The sequence below is a fragment of the Nannospalax galili genome, unplaced genomic scaffold (genome assembly GCF_000622305.1).
Source record: "Nannospalax galili isolate Female #2095 unplaced genomic scaffold, S.galili_v1.0 scaffold1925, whole genome shotgun sequence".
Taxonomy (NCBI): Eukaryota; Metazoa; Chordata; class Mammalia; order Rodentia; family Spalacidae; genus Nannospalax; species Nannospalax galili.
Window position 1 is genome coordinate 73,190 of NW_008352321.1, and position 18,974 is coordinate 92,163.

At 41.5% G+C, this 18,974-nt stretch overlaps 1 protein-coding gene across 1 annotated transcript in view; it reads left to right on the top strand.

Moving 5' to 3' along the window:
* Nucleotides 1–6: 6 nt before the first annotated feature.
* LOC103746988 (hook microtubule tethering protein 3) overlaps nt 7–18,974 on the top strand; it is a gene marked incomplete at its 3' end in the record, with an annotated part of 100,423 nt that continues 81,455 nt past the window's right edge. The window contains exons 1-3 of the mRNA XM_008849259.3: nt 7–307; nt 10,001–10,086; nt 10,232–10,338. Coding sequence (XP_008847481.1) covers nt 251–307; nt 10,001–10,086; nt 10,232–10,338 — 250 coding nt within the window. The remainder of the gene's footprint in view (nt 308–10,000; nt 10,087–10,231; nt 10,339–18,974) is intronic.

An 18,974-nucleotide genomic window follows, 5' to 3' on the forward strand; every position in this document is an offset into this window, starting at 1 on the left:
GGCCGCGGGTCGCGCAGGAGGGCGTGGGCGGGCGGCGCCGGGAGCGCGCGGCGGGTGCGCGGACCGGAGCGCGAGAAGGAGGGGCGCGGGTGACGGAGCGGAGCCGCTGCCAGCGTCGTGGCCCCGGAGCTGCCGGACGGAAGAGAAGCTGCGCCAGACGCCGGTCGGCTGCCCGACCCTTGGACTCGCCCCGGGGCCGAGCGTCCGCGGCTTCTGGCTGGTTGGGGAGGCGCTGAGGCCCCACGGGAAGATGTTCCACGCGGAGTCGGTGGAGCGGGTGGAGCTGTGCGAGAGCCTCCTCACTTGGGTACGTGGTGGCCGCGGGGAGACGCCGGGCCCGTCGCGGGGCCGACAGCCGGAGCGACCTGCCGTCACATCCGGGCTTCGGGACGGGCGGAGCGGAGCGCGGTTGCCGGCCGCGTCTACACCCGGGCCGGGTCGATATCCGCGGGGAGCGGCGGGGCTGGAGCAGGCTGGGCCTAGGGTCCGGGAGCCACCGCCGGCCGGAGGTGCTGGCTGCTCTCGGGGTGGGGTAATGATGGGGTGCGGGCGACCCCATAATTAGGCCTGTGCGGCGAGGCGCTGGCTCCCGGCTTCCGCCCCGGTGCGGCCGGTAGAGGCACTCGGGACCCCCGGTCACGACGCTGCTCGCCTTTGTTGTCGGCGTGCAGGAAGGATGCGGGGATGGAGCCGTGCGCCCTGGGAGGAGTGCGCAAAGGGTGGGTGGACCCGCGAAGAAGCCCCCAGGGCCGCAGCCTGGATGGAGAAGGTGTTGACTGCTAGGTAGCAAGTACTGGTACTCCAAAAAAGGGATGAAGGATGCGCGTTTTAAGCCTGTGTTTGGGAACTGGTAATGGAACTGAAACATATTTGTAAGGCGACGTGGGATTCTAATTTGAAGTTAATAAATGGTTGCCAAGGTTATCACGTTTTAAAATAAATGTAGTGGATTTTAATGTCAGTAGTCGTGGCTTTAGGCAGCCCCTCTCAAGAGCTGGACAGTTCAGCCACCCATGTTTCAGATTTTCATATTCTTGTTGGTGGGTAGACGAGTATGCAGACCATAAGCTGAACCTAGTGTCTCTTTGGGAGCATCCGTTTTACTTACGGCTAAAAATATTAAAACGTCCTTTTTAGAAGAACACAAATATTTGAAGGCGACTAAGGCGTTTGTGTTCATTTGATTTGCTTATTGGGGGTAAGTGCTGGAGATTGGGCAGGAGCTGCATGCTAAGCAAAGATACTACCTGGAGCTACACCCTCCTGACCTTTATTCATTTTTTTAAGGTAAAATGGCAGGTGTCAAGTGGAATTATATTGAGTGGTACCTTGGGTTACAGTTAAAATCTTTGGAAGCTAGACATCACTGTTTTGTGCAGAAACACTACTAAGCAGTTTGAGAAATGTCAACTTAGGTTGGTTGTAATAAATGTAATAAAAATAGAGTGGGGGGGAGTGGGTGAGGTTGATAGGATCTTAACTACGTAGCCCTTGCTGACCTCAAACTCACTTCTTAGCCCAATCTTCCTGCCTCAGCTTCCCAAGTACTGGAACTACAAGCATGCATCACCACACCTGACTTGAAGTTTTTTATAATCTGGTATGTCATGAATAAAATTATGTCCTGTGAAACATAGACTATATACAGTGTAACACTTGATGATTTGGTTTGGTATTCGATCATTCTTGTAATTTAAGATTGTTTAAAATAATATGTAGTTAGCATACTCCAGGAAACTCACTGACTTCAGGCAGGAAGATAAGCTTCCCTGCTGGGCTTTAGAAGAGAGGATGCTGGTAGGTTGCATAATAGGCTGAGGTTTGGCTGGACAAGGGACAGATAAAGAATTCCTACATTCCCTGATCCTGTGGAAGGACAAGGTGAACAGAGGTCTGAGGATGTTCAGTTGTTTGCTGGTCAGTAGAATTACTGCCTCCCCAGAAAAAAGTACAGAGACCAGGAAGCTGGCTGAATCCTAAATTTGGAAAAGTCATAGAAACACTGATGTATTTGAATAATGTCTTTTAAAAAGAATGTCTCCCTTAGCCCAGCACTAAGGGAGGTTGAGACAGGAGGAGCTTGTGTTCAAAGCCAGCCTAGGCCAGTAACAAGACCCTGACTCAAAACAGCATCAACAAAAAAGTTGGGTGATGGTGCAGTTACATGAGTGAGAATCCTGATGAAAATACACACAAAAGTCCTAGTGGGGAGTTAGAGGACATCTCAGAAAACAAGATAATTTGAGAATAATCTATTTAGAATAAGATTCAATGTCAAGAAAGCATATAGGTAGTCGATGTTAGCTACAGCAAGAGAACAGGGTTATAATGTATTACAGGCTTTTTGAAATACTGGGAGCCTCGTTAAGGAACATTTCAGGAGAAGATAAGATTAGACATCATTGGTGACAGAATTGCAGAATTATCCACCCAAAAATGGATGGTTTGTAAGATTTGCGTTTATTTTCAAAACATTGTTCACCGAAATATTTCAAAATGAAGTTGAGTTTAAATACTGGGTTTGTTCTTTGTGGGTCTTACAAAAAGAATAAGTATGAATATGAACAGTGTTTGAGATAGCTGAATGTGTATATACATTTAGTCTAGTAGCATTTTTATCTTCAGACCAGATAAATAACAAATATGATTCCAAAACCAAATGTAAGAGAACATATATACATTTCTCTCCAGTGAAGAGTCCCATTTAGAGTAATTGATTCTGGTTTAAGTAAAGTTCTAGCCAACTTGGCTGTATGGTTTTGGGCATGCCAGAGGCTACAAGGTGACTGCAACACTGGGCAAAATGTAAGCAGCTGTCAGTGACAGAGAAGATCCAAGAACTGAGAGCTTTAGTCTGGTGAGTCAGCAGCCTTGTTTACATCTAGAGCACTCATGATCAGTTATTACAGATCAGTCTTAGAGCCCTGAGTAGCAAATAAAAGTTTATTTTCAACACATAGCATGTTTTTGACAGGAGAGATATGTGTAGTATATTTTGGAAATGTAGAAATGTGAAATGCTTGAGCACTAGAAATGGATAAAACTTAAAATTTCAGGGATATAAAGAGATAACTTTTAAGTAGAATTCAGTCCTATGGAACTGTATCATGTTTCCCTAAATCCTGGATAAATCATGGTATCTGAGAACCTACCAGCTCTAGAGCCAAGTTTCAAATTATTGTTGAGACAGAAAGGCTTTTGGGGACTGGAGAGATGGCTCAGCAGTTAAGAGCACTGGTTGCTCTTGCAGAGGACCTGGGTTCTGTTCCCAGCACCCACATGACATCTAACAACTGTCCGTAACACCATTTCCCTGGAATCCGATGCCCTCTTCTGGCCTCCAAGGGAATTGCAAACCACTCATACACATAGAGATAAATAAATCAAAAAATAAGAAAGGAAGACTTTTGAAAAGACATGGAAAATGTCTTAAGCCAAGCCCAATCAGTGTGTACAGCAAGCAAGTTCAGCAAGATGTGCTTAAAACTTTCCTCTACCTCCTCTCTCTACCCTCTGAAGTAGAATGAATCCCTACCTGATAGGGGGGAAAATTGCCCCATAGATCATCACATTGGTACAAGCACTTTTATCCACTAAGCCATCTCGCTGGCTTGTTTGGTTTTTTTCTAACAATTGCCATTTTTTTGCAACTTTCTAAACATTTACTTGTGTGTGTGTGTAGGTTTGTCATGGCAGGCCTGTGAAGGTCAGTGGATAACTTACAGGAGTCCGTTCTCTCCTTCCTCAGTATGGGCTGGGGATTAAATTTAGGCCTTCAGACTTGGTGGCTAGTGCCCTTACTGGTTGAGTTATCTCACCAACCTCAAGCGCAATTTTTTTTTTTTATTGTTTGAGAATTTCCTACGTATATAAATGTGTTTTGGTCAGATCTACCCTCACTCCTCCCCTTCGACTCTTGTCATGCTCTGACCATCCTTGCTCCTTCCAGCTGCACATACTCTTTATTTAGATTTGTTTATTTCTAAATTATTCATATCCGTTGAAGTGCACATGAGGACAGGTGCCAGCAGAGGTCAGAGGCTTCAGCTCTCTGTGGGTCTGGAGTTACAGGCAGTTTTGAGATGCCTTACATGGGAGGTGGGAACCAAATTTGGGTCCTCTGGAAAAGAAGTAGGTACCCTTAACCACAATTTTTCTGTTTCTTTTTTTTTAACCCACTGAGTCCATTTAGTGCTGCCAGTGTGTGTATGGGAACAGGACAGTTGACTGGAGCTCTACTAGGGGCTACAAGCCTGAGAAAACTAGTTCTTCCTCCCCAGGCAGTGATCACCTGCCAAGAGCTCCTAAGCTATGGATGGAGCTTTGCAGGCTTCTCCCCATTTATGCTAGATTTTTGCCTGGTTTGATCTTATGCATGCAGCCATAGCCACTGTGAGTTTGTATGTTCAGCAGTCCTCAACCTCCAGCTCTTCATCTTACTGCTCACTCTTCTGAGGTGATCTCTGAGCTTTGAGAGGAGGAGGCGTGGTACAGAGTTCCGATTTAGGGCTAAGCGTTCCACAGCCTCTTATTCTCTGTACCCTGACCAGTTGTGAGTCATAGTATTAATTGTTGTCTACTGCAGAAAGTAAGCTGCTCTGATGAGGGTTGAAAGCTGCACTAATCTATGGGTATAAAGTAAGTATTTAGAGGGGGGTTTGATACTATGTCCATTTAGCAAAATAATAGTTGTAGGTTCTTTCTCTCCTAGGGCCTATCACATACCCAGCCATGGGTTCTTGACCCAGTTAAAAGTGCCAAGCACAAATTCTCTGTAGTTGGTTGCTGCCGTAACATTCATGCCACTCTTGCACTGGCTGCGTATCTTGCCAGGCTGCTCCTGATTGCAGCTCTTGGGATTCACAGCTGGGTAAGACTGTTGCTTACTTTTCACCTCCAGCAGCCTGTGTAGCACATTTCAGTACTATGAAAGCTAGAGTACCAGCTTGATTTCTCTATGTCCTATGACTCAAATATGTGGTGTCTTCAACAGTAGGGTCGTACCTTCAGGTTTTGGTGGGTCACCAGGAGCAGTGGCCAGAGGCTGTGTTCTGTGGATCTGTGCTCAGTTTCTTGAACCTCTACATCAATCACAATGCAAAGATTTCATGTAAGCTCTAGTTTGTTTTATAATGCTAAAAATTAAATCTAGGCCCTTGTGCATGGTTAGCATGTACTCTTACCACTGATCTGTGTATAATTCCAGCCCGCTTCTCAGGTTTCAGAAATTGGAATACAAGAAGGAATCTAGAATGCTATCAGTTAATGACACGAAAGAATCATAGTTGTCGTTCACTTCTGGGAAACACACCAATCTTGATCTATCCTTATTTTCATATCACTTATTTAGGAGCCTATGAAATACAACTAGTGTTTGAAACTCTCCCATTCTATTCTCCCTTCTCTTCCTACCAACAAAATAGATCTTGTAATGGGAAAATAAACTTCTGATATAGATATTTAAAGTTCTTGGGGGTTCTGTATAGCATGGCGGGTCAGGATACAGATTCCTGCTTCAGCCTGCCTGTGTCCAAATCCTGGGTTTTTCTTTCCTTCCTCCTTTCTTTTCCATGTCATACTTCTGTTTCCATTGCATTAATGCTGACTCAAGCAGTGGTTCTCATACATTAGCATTGAACAGCATCATCTAGAAGGCATACCAAACCAGATTATTAGACCCCAGAGCTAGAGTTCTAGGTCTGAAGTAGGATCTGAGATTTTGCCTTTCTGACATAATCCCAAAAGCTGATGTGTAGTTAACCTCAAGACCACATTTAAGAACCACTGCTCTAGAGCAGGGTTTTAACTTTACTGCCATTTGATATTTGGGACTGGATAATTGTTAGGGGCACCGCCCAGTTCATTACAGGTCATTTAATAGCAGCATTGCCTGCCTCTATTCACATAATGTTAATAGCATTCATCTCACTGTTCTAAACTCTGCAGTCTCCTAGGGAGCAAAATCACCCCTGGTAGAGAACCACTGCCCTAGAGGTGCTAATTCCACATGTTCTTACACTCTACCCTTCACTGGCTTTTGTAGGAGGAGAGGAAGGGGAAGTTAAATGTTGAATTGTGCTCTTAAATCTGCTTGAAATCACAAGAAAGGCTGTGACACTTCAGGTAGAATATGTGCCTTAAATAGTTAAGTGCAGTTATCCTACTTTTTTATGTATTACTATCCTGAAGTGTCCCAACTCAGAAAGCTGATATGTTGATAAATGTGTTTTTTCTTAATTGGACTGTAATTCACATACTATAAACTTCATCTTTATTCATTTATTTTGGCCTTGAACTCGATCTTGCCTCAACATCCTAAGTGCTAAGATTATAGATAAATGCCATCATCTTGCCCAACTTCATCCTTTTAAATTGTACAATTCATTTGTTTTTAATATAGCCACAAGGCTGTGTTATCACCATTAGTTACAAGGATATGTTCACACAAAGAAATGTGATAATGGTAAATTTTCTGAGATCTTTGTCAGTTCTGAAGGCAGAGGTGAATGCTCTCAAGCTCTCATTAGTACCTATGTATCTCAAGGGCTTAAACAGAAAATAATTGTTTAGACACTACATTTTAAAAATCAAAACAAATGGGCTGGAGAGATGGCTCAGTGGTTAAGAGCACTGGCTGCTCTTGCAGAGGACCTGGGTTCAGTTCCCAGCACCTACATGACAGCTATCAGCTATCCCTAACTCTAGTTCCAGGGCATCCAACGCTCTCTTCTTGCCTCTGAAAGCATTGTGGGTCACAGGTATGCTTACACATATGTAGGAAAAACACTCGTACACATAAAAATAAATAAATATAAATAAAACTTAAAAAATATTTTTAAAGATAAAATTTTAGCTTTCCTTGAATCCTGGCAAAAACTGGATTGTGTTAATTACTTGCTTTGTGCTGAGGATGTTGCTCATTTGGTTGAGTGTTTGCCTAATGTGCAGAAAGCCCTGGGTTAGCATCATGTAAATTGATCATGGTGATGCTTGTCCATAACCTCAGAAGCCTACTCTAATCCCAGTAATTGGGAGTGGATGCAAGAGGATCAGGAAGTTTATGCTCGTTTTTAGCTGTAAATAGTCCTAGGCCAGCCTAGGATACATAAGACTCAGTCTCAAAAAAATAAATAAACAGAGCATGGTACCATGCCTTTAGTCCCAGCATTCGGGAGGCAGAGGCCAGATGGGGCTACAGGGAGACCCTGTCTCAAAAAAAAAAAACAAAAAAAAAACAATAAATAAATAAATAAATAGGAAATAAATGAAATTCCTTGCTTTACTGACTTGTTCCTTCTGGTTGACCAGGGGCAATTTTGTAATCCTGAGTTGGGGCTGTGGCTCAGTAGTAGAGCTCTTGCCTCACATGAGCAAGACCCTGAGTTATGTTCCCAGCTTGGGAGTAGTAGGGTAAGAGCTTAAAGTTGGCAGTGCTTTAAAACAAACCATTCTAAATGCTAAAAACCAGGTCCCAGATACATTATAGTTACTTGGTGCATTTGTTAAAAATGGACTTCCAGAGCTGAACATAATTTGCACAAGCCTATAGTCTCAGCTACTCAAGAGGCTGAGACGGAGGATAGCAAGTTCGGTCTTTATGAGCTACAGAGTGAGTTCAAAGCTGGCCTGAATAACTTAGCAAGGCTCTGTTTCAAAAATTTTAAAAGGCTAGGGATATAGCTCAGTGGTAGAATGTTTGCCTTAGCAAGGCCCTGGGCTCAGTATCCAGCACCAAAGAAAGTTAAAATAAAATTCTAGCTTCCTATTCACATATATAGAGAGATTCTGATTCAGTGGGTAGAGCTAAGAAATACGTATTTTCAAATGAAAACTTCCCAAATGATTATCATGTACACTTAGTTTTGGAGACTACATAATATTCTTCCCCGACCTTTACATGAAAACTTACATTAAAAGAGCTGAAGTGAAATATCCAAGCTTGTGTGATAAATTAGAAGTAAAACTAGGGATTAGATTTGATTACATTCAAAGCACTGTTCACTGTGAAATTATTCAGTAACCCCTTATTCTGAGATGCTGTGCCAAGTGATGAGATAATATATGGTTGTCACTGTTGCTTCTTTTCTTCTATATGAACCTACAAAAAGTTTTTTTTAATGTACCATTAATTTAGCAGGTGCTTTTTTAAATTTCCACATTACCAGTGAAGAGGCAATTCCAGATCAAGTTCAGATCAGACCTGCAGATGATATTTACTTGTTCCATTTATTCATTTTTAGTCCTCTCTTTTTTCCCATGAGTTCTCGCTGTATTGCCTAGGCTAGCCTTGAGTTTGCAATCCTTTTGCTTCAGCTTCCTGTATAGCTGGACTGTAAGTGATGCTACAGTGCCTAGCTCATTTGCTAACTTTTTATCAAAGCTCTGCACATATGTAAGTTGGGTACCTTCTTATCGCCCAAATATTTGCCTAATTAAAAACTGTTTTCTATGAGGACCTGTAACATGATTCCCTCAGCCTCTGGTACCATAACCATCATTACCCAAGACTCTCCCTTTGTAAAATATGACATTATGACTATACTGTTAATAATTCTTTTTTTTAATGTTTATATGGATGGTCAGTGGGTGTGGTAACACATGCCTATAATACCAGCACTTGGGAGGTAGAGGCAGGAGAATGAGGATCTCAAGTCCATTATGACCTTTGATACATAGTGAATTGAAGCCAACTGGGATACAATGAGATGCTGCCATTTATGGATTATATGTAGTACAGATAAGTAGAGATAGTCCCATTTTTAGTAAAAGGAAAATGCTTCATAATATATTTGGCAATGTTTATTTTAAAGCTTTAAAATGTATGTGTACTTTAACCTGGCAATTTTTTCCTAACCCAGTACATTAAAAAGTCACCTGAGTGTTAATCTCACTATGTCCATTGCTACCTTGTTTAGTTTCATCCCAAAACAAGTCTTCCTGCCTCTTGGCCTCCAGTCTTTTCTCATACTTCCACTGTGTTCTGTGTACAATTTAAATCTCATGGTCTCAGTTTCTTGCGTCTAATCCTTTGTTTACTACCCATTGCTCTTAGAATAAAGTTCTCATATGACATAAGTGTCTTGTGTAGTAACGCTTCTCTGTTTAGTTCCATCTTTCATGTTTTTGCATTCCTCTCTTCGATTTCTTCCTATAGTTTCAAGGCTTCTTTTCATCCCAGTTGTATTGCATTTCACTTACAATTTTTGTCCATACTTCCGTAATACTTTCACCAGACTAAAAGATCTGTATGAGGATGGTCTTTGTCTGTTCTCAGTGATTTATTCTAAACCCAGATTGAACTGCTGGGTAGCATTGTTGGCTTCTCTTTTTCTGTTTTCGTCTCACGTGGCCCCCCACCTTCCAAGTGCTAGAATTACAGGTGTGTGCCACTAGGCCCTGCTCAGGCTCATTTCTTAAATTTCTGAGCCATGTCCTCTTAACCAATACTAAGTTAGTTGTGAATCGGTATTTATTTTAAATTAAAATAAACTGAATACCCAATCTTGAGACCCAGAAGGAGAGAACTGACTCCCACAAGTTATCCTTTGACCTCCAATATGTGCCATGGCATGTGTGTACCTGAACTTAGACACACAGTAACATTTTTTAAAAAGATTTATTTTTTTTAGTAGTTATAAGATGATTGATATCAGTAATTTATGTGGCATAGACAGACATTCACACTAATAATAAAAATTTACCCTACTCTCCAATAGGTATCTCTTTGGTTCCCATTGCCCTTTTATTCCTGAGTTAATCACCAGTAAATGGGCTGAAGGAACCAACATTTTCTTAGACTGATCGCGTGTAAGTGTTATGTATGATGAGAAATCATCCAATATCTACCACAATTTTTATTCTACTTATATTGGAAGAAATTTCTGGTTATCCTTTTAAAATTTTATCCCAGTCCCCAATATAAGATAATCACTTGCTGCTCCCCTTTCCAAGCCTGAGGAATCTTCACATAGTTAACCATGGGATTTTTTCCCCCCTTCAGATCCAGACCTTTAACGTGGATACACCATGCCAGACCGTGGAAGATTTAACGAATGGGGTTGTGATGGCCCAGGTTCTTCAGAAAATGTAAGAACAGATTGCTTGTCTTTATATATGTTCTTATGTATAAACCTTTCTTAGATTGAAAAGGATTTAAAAGGTTAAAGTTGTTAAGAGTTTTCTATCACTTACAAATACCTGCAAGAACCGCTTCCTCAGATGTGGTTGATAGTTGTACCATTCCTGTTGGGACACAGGCAGCACACTGTGCTGGGAGCCTTGGCAAAAGAAGTCAAGAAGCAAAAGAGGAAGGGGTAGAGGTCCTAACAGTCTTCAAAGGCAAGCCCTCAATGTCTAACTTCCTCTAAGTATGCTTTACTTCATGAAGGGTCCACCACCTTCCAATAATGTCACAGGCTATGGACCAAAACTTTTATTGTAGCATTGGGGATCATTTCAGATCCAAACTATAGCAGAATGTTTACATGAAACTTGTATTGCATGTAGAATGAGAACGATAAGCAGCAATAAGAATTTTGATTATATGTGCTTGCTAGGTATAGATTGGTTACAAGTTTACTTGGGGCTATAATTATTATTCCAACTGATGTTGGTGGCCAAGTTTTGCCATTATAGGACAAACTGAGATTCCTCTTTTAGACTGTTGCTCTGATCTTAACACTGAGGTCTTCCCTGACCAACAGTGTTTTATATAAACAATATATTCTCTATCCTCTCAACTTTTGTGTTATTCTCTAAATTATACAACACTTTCTGATATGCCATATTGTTCATTTATGACCCTTTTGTCCCTGGAAACATACACAGTCTTAAGTTTGTTACATTCTTTTGTGTTTTCTTTTAGGACTTTTGTTTTGTTTTGTTTTTGAGACAGGGTCTCACTTATATAGCCCTGGCTGGCCTGTGTAAGTTCTATGAAAAGCCAAGAAGCTTGTTTTTTTCACTGTCGTGTCCTAGCAACTAAGAAAATGCCCTTATTGACATGAAGTTACTATTCTTTTCAGTTCCAGATATCTGCACCTATCCCTGATTCAGTCTGTTGTTGTGGGTGTTTGTGACTAAAGGAAAGAAATATTTATTTGAAATGTATACAACACACCTACTTTTTTTTCTTCTACATACTTTGAAAACATAGTGTAATAAAATGGATATTATATAATTATCAACTTTTGACCTAAGAATTTTATTAAACCGAGCATTATGTGTAAGTTGGGTTTGGCATGATTTGAGCATGGTTTTATACTTTCAGTCCCTAAGTACTTGTCAGCATGATGATATTAAAAGAATTATAATGCTGAGCATGATGGTGCACACCTTTAATCCCATCACTCAGGTGGCAGAAACAAGCTGATCTCTGTGAGGCCGAGGCTAGCCTGTCCTACATAGCAAGTTCCAGGCCAGCTGGGGCTACAGGGAGACCCTATCTCAAAAAGACCAAAAAAAAAAAAAAAGAAAGAATTACATATGACTACCTGAGATTTCCTCTAGTTCCGTAGAGACTCGGTATCATCGTTAAATGATTAAGTTCTTGGTAGTACCATCTAGTAAGTTACATGATTGACACATGTGAGAAGTACTTGAAATGTTTCAGAGAGTCTGTCTTTGTGTGTTTAGAATGGGCACGTGTTTGAAAAACCACAGTGTTTTCACTTCTGTCTCTTAGCCTATATGGCACCTCTTTCCAGGTGTATAGTTCAAAACGGTTCATTTGACATCTGGCTCTCTCTGCTTCTAGCCCTCTAGAAACTACATTTTTATGTGACAGTATTAAAATTGATGATTTACACTGTGAAACCTGTAATTCTTTTGTTTTTATTGATTCAAGAATTTCACACAGTGTATTTTGCTCATATTCGGACTCCCTCTCCCATCTCCACCATCATCTTATACACCCCCACCCCCACTTAATATCCTCTATTAGCAAATGAAAAACCCATCCATCTTACACATCTAAATTGGGTGCCTGAGAAATCATCTTTTTTTTATTATTTTATTTATTATTTTTATTTTATGTGTATGTAATGCCTGCGTGTAGGTAAGTGTACCCATGTCATGCAATGCCTGCAGAAAACAGAAGAGGCTATTGGATCCCCTGGAATTGGAGTTATGGACAGTTGGTCTTTTTGAGACAGAGTCCCAGCTGGCCTGAAACTGTGTACACCAGGCTGGACTTGAACTCACAGAGATCCACCTGCCTCTGCCTCCCAAGTGCTGGGACTAAAGACATGCACCACCACGCCTGGTATGTTGAGTGTATTTTGTCTTCATATCTTCCTGTCCTCTCCTTACCACCCCCTCCCTCATATTAGTTCCCCAGACAGTTTGCCTTTTACTTTCATGCATATACATACATGATTTATGTATCAATATAAAATCTAGGGACCAGAAATGAAAGGAAACTTGCAGTTTTTGTCTTTCTGACATTGGCTTAATTCATTATCTCCAGTTCCATCCATTTTTCTACAGATGACATGACTTTGTTGTTCTCTGTGACTGAAAACAATTCCATTGTGTATTCATACCATATTTTCTATTCCTCTGTTAGATACATAGGCTGCCTCTATAACTTAGCTATTGCAGATAGTGCTGCAGTAAACATTGATGTACAATTGTCTATATGATACATTGGTTGATACGAGTCCTTTGGGCAAATCCCTGGTCATATAGTATAGCTCAAAGTTTTTTGAGAAAACGTCCTTATGATTTTAATAGTGACTGTACTAGTTCACATTCCCACCAACAGTGTGTGAGGGTTTCTAGCATTTGTTGTTTCCATCTTTTCCGGCATCTGTTGTTCTCTTTAAAATATGTTACTATTTTTATGTGTGTGAGTGTATTGCGCACATGTATATAAGTACACCTGTGTCATGCAGTGCTTGCAGAGGTCAGAAAGGGGCATCAGATCCCCTGGAACTGGAATTATAGATTGTTGTTGGCTGCCATGTGGGTGGTGGGAATCAAACCCTAGTTTTCTGCAAGAGCAGCCAGGGCTCTTAACCACTGAGGCATCTCTCCAGCCCCATTTGCTGTTTTCTTTAAAAATTTTGTTTCAGCAAAATTTTATTGTAATTTAGATTACAAAGCCTGCTGGATAGTCTAATAAATTCATTTTCCTCAAGAGAAAGGAAATACTTCTGTGACTTTTAACAAATTTACTACTGTATACATTTCCCACATTTCTTTATACTTGTTAATCCATTGTTAGTATGTACTTGCGGGCAACTTTCAGGAGTCTGTTTTCACCTTCCACTGTGGCTTCTAGGAATCGAACTCCAGTCATCAGGTTTGTAGGGCAAGTGCTTTTTCCCACTGTGCCAGCTCACTGGCCCTCCCACTTTCTTTTTAAGCCACCCATCTTCCCCTCCCACAGGGCTTTTTTTTTTTTCTTTATTTTTATTTAGTGTATATGTATAAGTATTTTGCCTGCATGTATATAAGTGCACCTGTTTCAGGCAATGCCCAGGGAGACCAGAAGAGAGCGTCAGATACCCTGGAATGGGAATTTCAGGTAATTGTTAGCTGCCATGTGAATGCTGGGAACCATACTTGGGTCCTCTCCAAGTGCTCTTAACCACTGAGCCATCTGTTCAGCTCCCTCCCTCCCACGGTTTTTAAAGGGTTTTTTTGTTTGTTTGTTTTTGTTTTTAGAAATCACTGTAGGGGCTAGGTAGATGACTCAGTGGTTATAAGCACTAGCTGCTCTTGCGGAAGATCTGAGTGTGGTTATCGTCTATAACTCCAATTCCAGCGGATCCAACATCCTCTTTTGGCCTCTGGGACATTGCATACACATGCTATACCTACATACATGCAGGCAAAACACTCATACACATAAAATTAAAAAATAATTTTTGGTAGTCAGTGGTCTGCAGAGCAACATGCCCAAGTTTTATTGTGACTACTGCGCTATGTCTCCTCCCCATGACTCTCCATCTGTGAGAACGACACTGCAGTGGTGGGAAGCACACAGAGAATGTGCACGACCGCTGTCAGACATGGGTGGAAGGGCACTGACTGACAGAACAGCGGCTGCATTTCAACAAGGAAAGATACTTCTAGCTCCATTCTCTGTTCCTCCTCCTGCAAGGGCCATGATTCCACCTCCCCCCAAGTCTCCCGGCTCCTCCTCACCCTGGTATGATGCCAGCACCCCACATGGGAGGCCCTCCCATGATGCCAGTGATGGGCCCCCTTCCTCCTGAGATGATGCCTATGTGACCTGGTCCTAGAATGAGGTTACCCATAGAAGGCCATATGCCTGTGATACCTGGGCCTCCAGTGATGAGACCTCCCACTTGCCCCATGATGGATACGTAAGAGCAGAGGGTTCTGTCAGTTTTGTATCCTGTGTTCTGTTTCACCAGGAGATGATGGTGCTGCATTTGACTGTTTTCTAGCAGTATGACAAGGAAGACTTTGCCCCTTTCCTAGCAGAGACAACAGTATTGGAGGGGAGAAGGGGGACAAAAAAACTGCAGTTTTTATTTGTATTGTGAAATGTAAAAATAAAATTGTCAGCTCTTTTAGTTAAAAAAATTTTTAATCGGGGGGTGGAATAAAAAAATTTTAATCACATTATTAAGTAAAATTAAACCTTTATAACAAGAAACCATTTCCAGTGTAATTGGGTTTTTTGGGGGGTGGGGGGGCTTGTTTTTGTTTTTTTGAGACAGCTGGCTGGAACTCACTGTGTAGACCAGGCTGGCCTTGAACTCCACCTGCCTCTGCCTCCCATGTGCTGGAACTAAAGTTGTGTGCCACCACGCCCAGCTCCAGTGTAATAGTTTTAATATGAGTACATTAGATGATCTTACTTAAGATGCAGATTTTCAACTTTAGATGTGTTTACATTAGTTTGTTCACTAGAAAGTCTTACCTTACTTCATCTTCCAGTATAGTAGTTAACAGATGGTATTTTCTTTGGCATATTGCCCACCTGCTGCTCCCCACACACAAACACAACCTTCCTCATGAAAGATTCTAATGCTACCCTGTGATAGCCAAAGTGGAAGCTATACAGCACTAGACCACAAGGTCCAAAATGCTTAGCTCTGTCTATCCTGCTTTCCTACGCAGCTGAGGGATTTTCTTTTCAAGGATATCAGGATACTTTCTCTGTTTCTATTAGAGAACATGGGTTATTTCACACAGATTCCAGTAAAGACAGCCTCAAAAAAAACAGTTATTATAGACTGCCATTTAAATTAAATAGAAAAGTGTATCTGTATTTTCTGGAGTGGACTTTCTGATTTGTGTGCCTTGAAGGAGCACTTAAATCTTGCTAAAACATTCATTGGAAGACTTGTTTACTAGCCAGTGAGTAATTAGTTAATAAGACAGGATAGCAAAGAATGATTGTATAGATTTCTTAATTACCATGCTGAATTAGCACTGGCAGACTTCTGATTGATGAGTTGTTAGTTGTGATATGCATGTCACTGAGATGAACAGATACCATTCTAATAACTTGATGTAGATAAAATCTAGGGGACTTGCTGTGTTCACCACAAAAGTGGTGCAAAATCAGTTGCCTTTAAATTTTTTAATTTTTTAAAAATTATTTTGTGGGCCAGGCATGGTGGTGCAAGCCTTTAATCCCAGCACTCAGGAGGCAGAGTCAGGCAGATCTCTGTGAGTTCGAGGCCAGCCTGGTCTCCATAGTGAGTTCCAGGCCAGCTAGGGCTACAGGGAGACCCTGTCTCAAAAAGACCAAATAATAATAATAATAATTATTATTATTATTATTATTATTTTGTGTGTGAGAGAGATGTATACACGTTTGTGAGTGCATTTGTACCTCATGCGCGTGTGGAGTTCAGAAGACACTTAAAAACATTTTTTGGAGAATTTCATACATAAATACTGTATATCATTTCTACCCCCCACTCCTTCCTTGTCATACTATGATAGTTTGAATGAAAATGTCCCCCATAGGCTTCAAGTATTTGGACATTTTGTCCCTAGATGATGATGCTGTTTTGGGAGGTTTTAGAGGGTGTGGCTATCCTGGAGGAAGCACGTCACTAGGGGTGGGCTTAGAGAGTTCTTAAGCCTTGCTGGATCTCCAGTTGCTCTCTTCCTGTGCCTGCTGGAAGATGTAGAGCTTAGCTTCTGCTTCTGCTTCTGCTTCTGCTTCAGCCGTCTCCGGCCACCATGCTTCCCTGCCATGACGGACTGTAATTCCCCTGGAACCATAAGCTCAAACTCTTCCTTCTGTAAATTGCTTTGGTCAGTGCTTCTATAACAGCAACAGAAAAGTGACTAATACAGCAACTCTCTCATGAATTCTTGGACTCTTCTGTCACACACACACACACACACACACACACACACATATATACACACGAGGCAATCTAAGCCCATTTAGTGTTGCTTTTCTGTACATGTGTTTAGGGTTGATGACTTATCAAGGGGCTTGTCCTTAGAGAAAATTGATTCTTCCTCTTGAAGTAGCCATTGATTGCCTGTAACTCTTTATCTAAGGGTGAGGCCTTGTAGAATTCCCCCCATCTACATTGGCATGTCCACTGGTGTGGTCATTACGCAGGTCTTGTTTAGGCAGCCATATTGTTGAGGTTTCATAGGTGCCAGCATCCCTGCCATGTCTAAGAGATACTATCTTGCAACTGGTCCTGGTCCTCTCACTCTTACAGTCTTTCCACCCCCTTCTTCCTCAGTGTTCCCTGAGCCTTAGGTGTACATGTCCCATTTGGGGCTGGGCACTCCACAATCACTTATTCTCTGCATTTTGACTGGTTGTAAATCTCTGTAATAGCCTCAGTCTGCTGTAGTAGGAAATTTCTTTGATAAGGGATGGGAACTATAGTTACTTGGAGGTATAAAGATAAGTAGGATACACTTAGAAACAATATTCATATAGGAAAATGGCAGTAATATGTTCTTGAAGGTCTATGACCTTTCTAGCCATGGGTATTTGGCTAAGTTTTTAGTAAATCAAGCATGAATTCCCTCCTATTGAGTGGGCCTTAATCCATTAGACAGCTGTCAGTTACCCTCAAGATAAAAGTGCCATTATTGCACCATTTGGGGATATCTTGCCCCCCCAGTCATTGTTGTGGTTCACAGACTTTACAACCGAATAGGACTGTTGATCACTTTTCTCTCTTGGCAACTTGCAAAGCACCTTCCCATACTATGACAACTAATCCGGGGATTACACTTGGGTCATCAGGTTTGCAGGGCAACCATTTCTACTTTCTGAGCCATCTTGCCAGCCCAGTTCTTTTTAATGCTCATATGTAGCAGGTTTAAGGAACAGGGCACTTTTTAAAAAAATCCTCATTGGACAATACACACATACACATAAAATATTTGTCCTAGTTTGTTCTTCATTGCTGTGACAAAATACTCTGACCACTACCTACTTGGGGAGGAAAGGGTTTATACATCTCCCAGTTCACAGTTCATTAGGGAGCTCAAGGTAGGAACTCTGGGCAGGAACCTGGAGGCAGGAGCTGGAGCACAGGCCATGGAGGTTCACTGCTTACTGCTTGCTCCCCTGGCCCCTGCTCAGCCTGCTTTCTTACGGAACACAGGCCCACCTGGCCAGGGGTGGCACCACCCACAGTGGGCTGGGCCCTCCCACATCACTCATCAAGCAGGTGTCCCATGGACATGGCTACAGGCCAATCCAATGAAGGCAATTCCCCAGTTGAGGCTCCATCAACCCAGGTATGTCAGGTTGACACTAAAGCTATCCTGCACAATATTTAAAAAAAGAATGAAGTCAGTATTACTCACAAAAGCATAGCCAACTAAGTTCTAGGTCTATAGTTACACCTAACAATAACATCCCATTAGGCAGTTAAATGCAAGGGATTAGTTTTTCCTTTTAATTCTGTGATCTTTAAATGTTAAAATCTGTATTTTCTTGTAATTTGGGGTATTTCAATGACGTGAGCATTCCTTTTTTTTTGAGACTGGGTCTCCCTGTAGCCCCAGCTGTCCTGGAACTCACTATGTAGACCAGGCTGGCCTCGAACTCACAAAGATCCACCTGCCTCTGCCTCCCAAGTGCTGGGATTAAAGGCATGCACCACCATGCCCAGCCCGAGCATTCCTTTTTTAAAAAAACACTCAATATTAGGTAATAGTTACATACTGCAATAGTATTCCTCTTGTGTACAAATTAAACCATTTGAAAGAAATAAAGTGTTCTGAGAATGATATACAAAAGAAATCTGTAAACGGTTTTGAAACAAAACATAGTATCATTGCTAGCTCTATTGTTTTAAAATACCTTCAAAAAGTAAAAGTTAACAAACATGCTTCAAAATCTCCCAAGCTTACAAGTCTCAAGAAGATCAAATGTCAAAAAATTCTGAGAAGCTATAAAAAGCCTGCATATACTTTGCTTGGGATCTTATGAAACGTCCCATTTTCAAGAAGTTAAGTTTCAGTATTAAGTAACTTGCATATCAATTTTACTCCAAAAGCTCACACTGGATATAGTTCCCCACTGATCTCAAACACAAGCCTGTATGCACAATTTTCCTTCAATGAAGGCACACCATCTCACTTTAGGATGTCAGGTGTGAGTGTGCCGCACTGGGCAGTATGTTTACCAAATGAATATGCATAAGCATCACGAGGTATCATCAGTGCCTCCTTCCCCACACTACTCTCATCCATATGTTTGCCTTCATGAACCCAGCTATGTTTAGAACTCCAGTAGCTAATGGAACCTTTGAAGTCTGAAATGACACGAAGATCAAGGAGACGCCCACATGTGCTCTAGGGTACAAGCAATAATACCTACATTCTCTGCCTGGACTGATAAACCAAAAGGTAAAATGAAAACTATTCACTCAGCAAATGAGCAGTAATGTACCTCATGAAACAGTTCACAGCAAATTCTTAATTTGGGCTGAGTATTGTAGGAGTTCATTGGAAATTAGGTATTTTGCTGAGCTGGTCTCTTCAAATCTCTGATT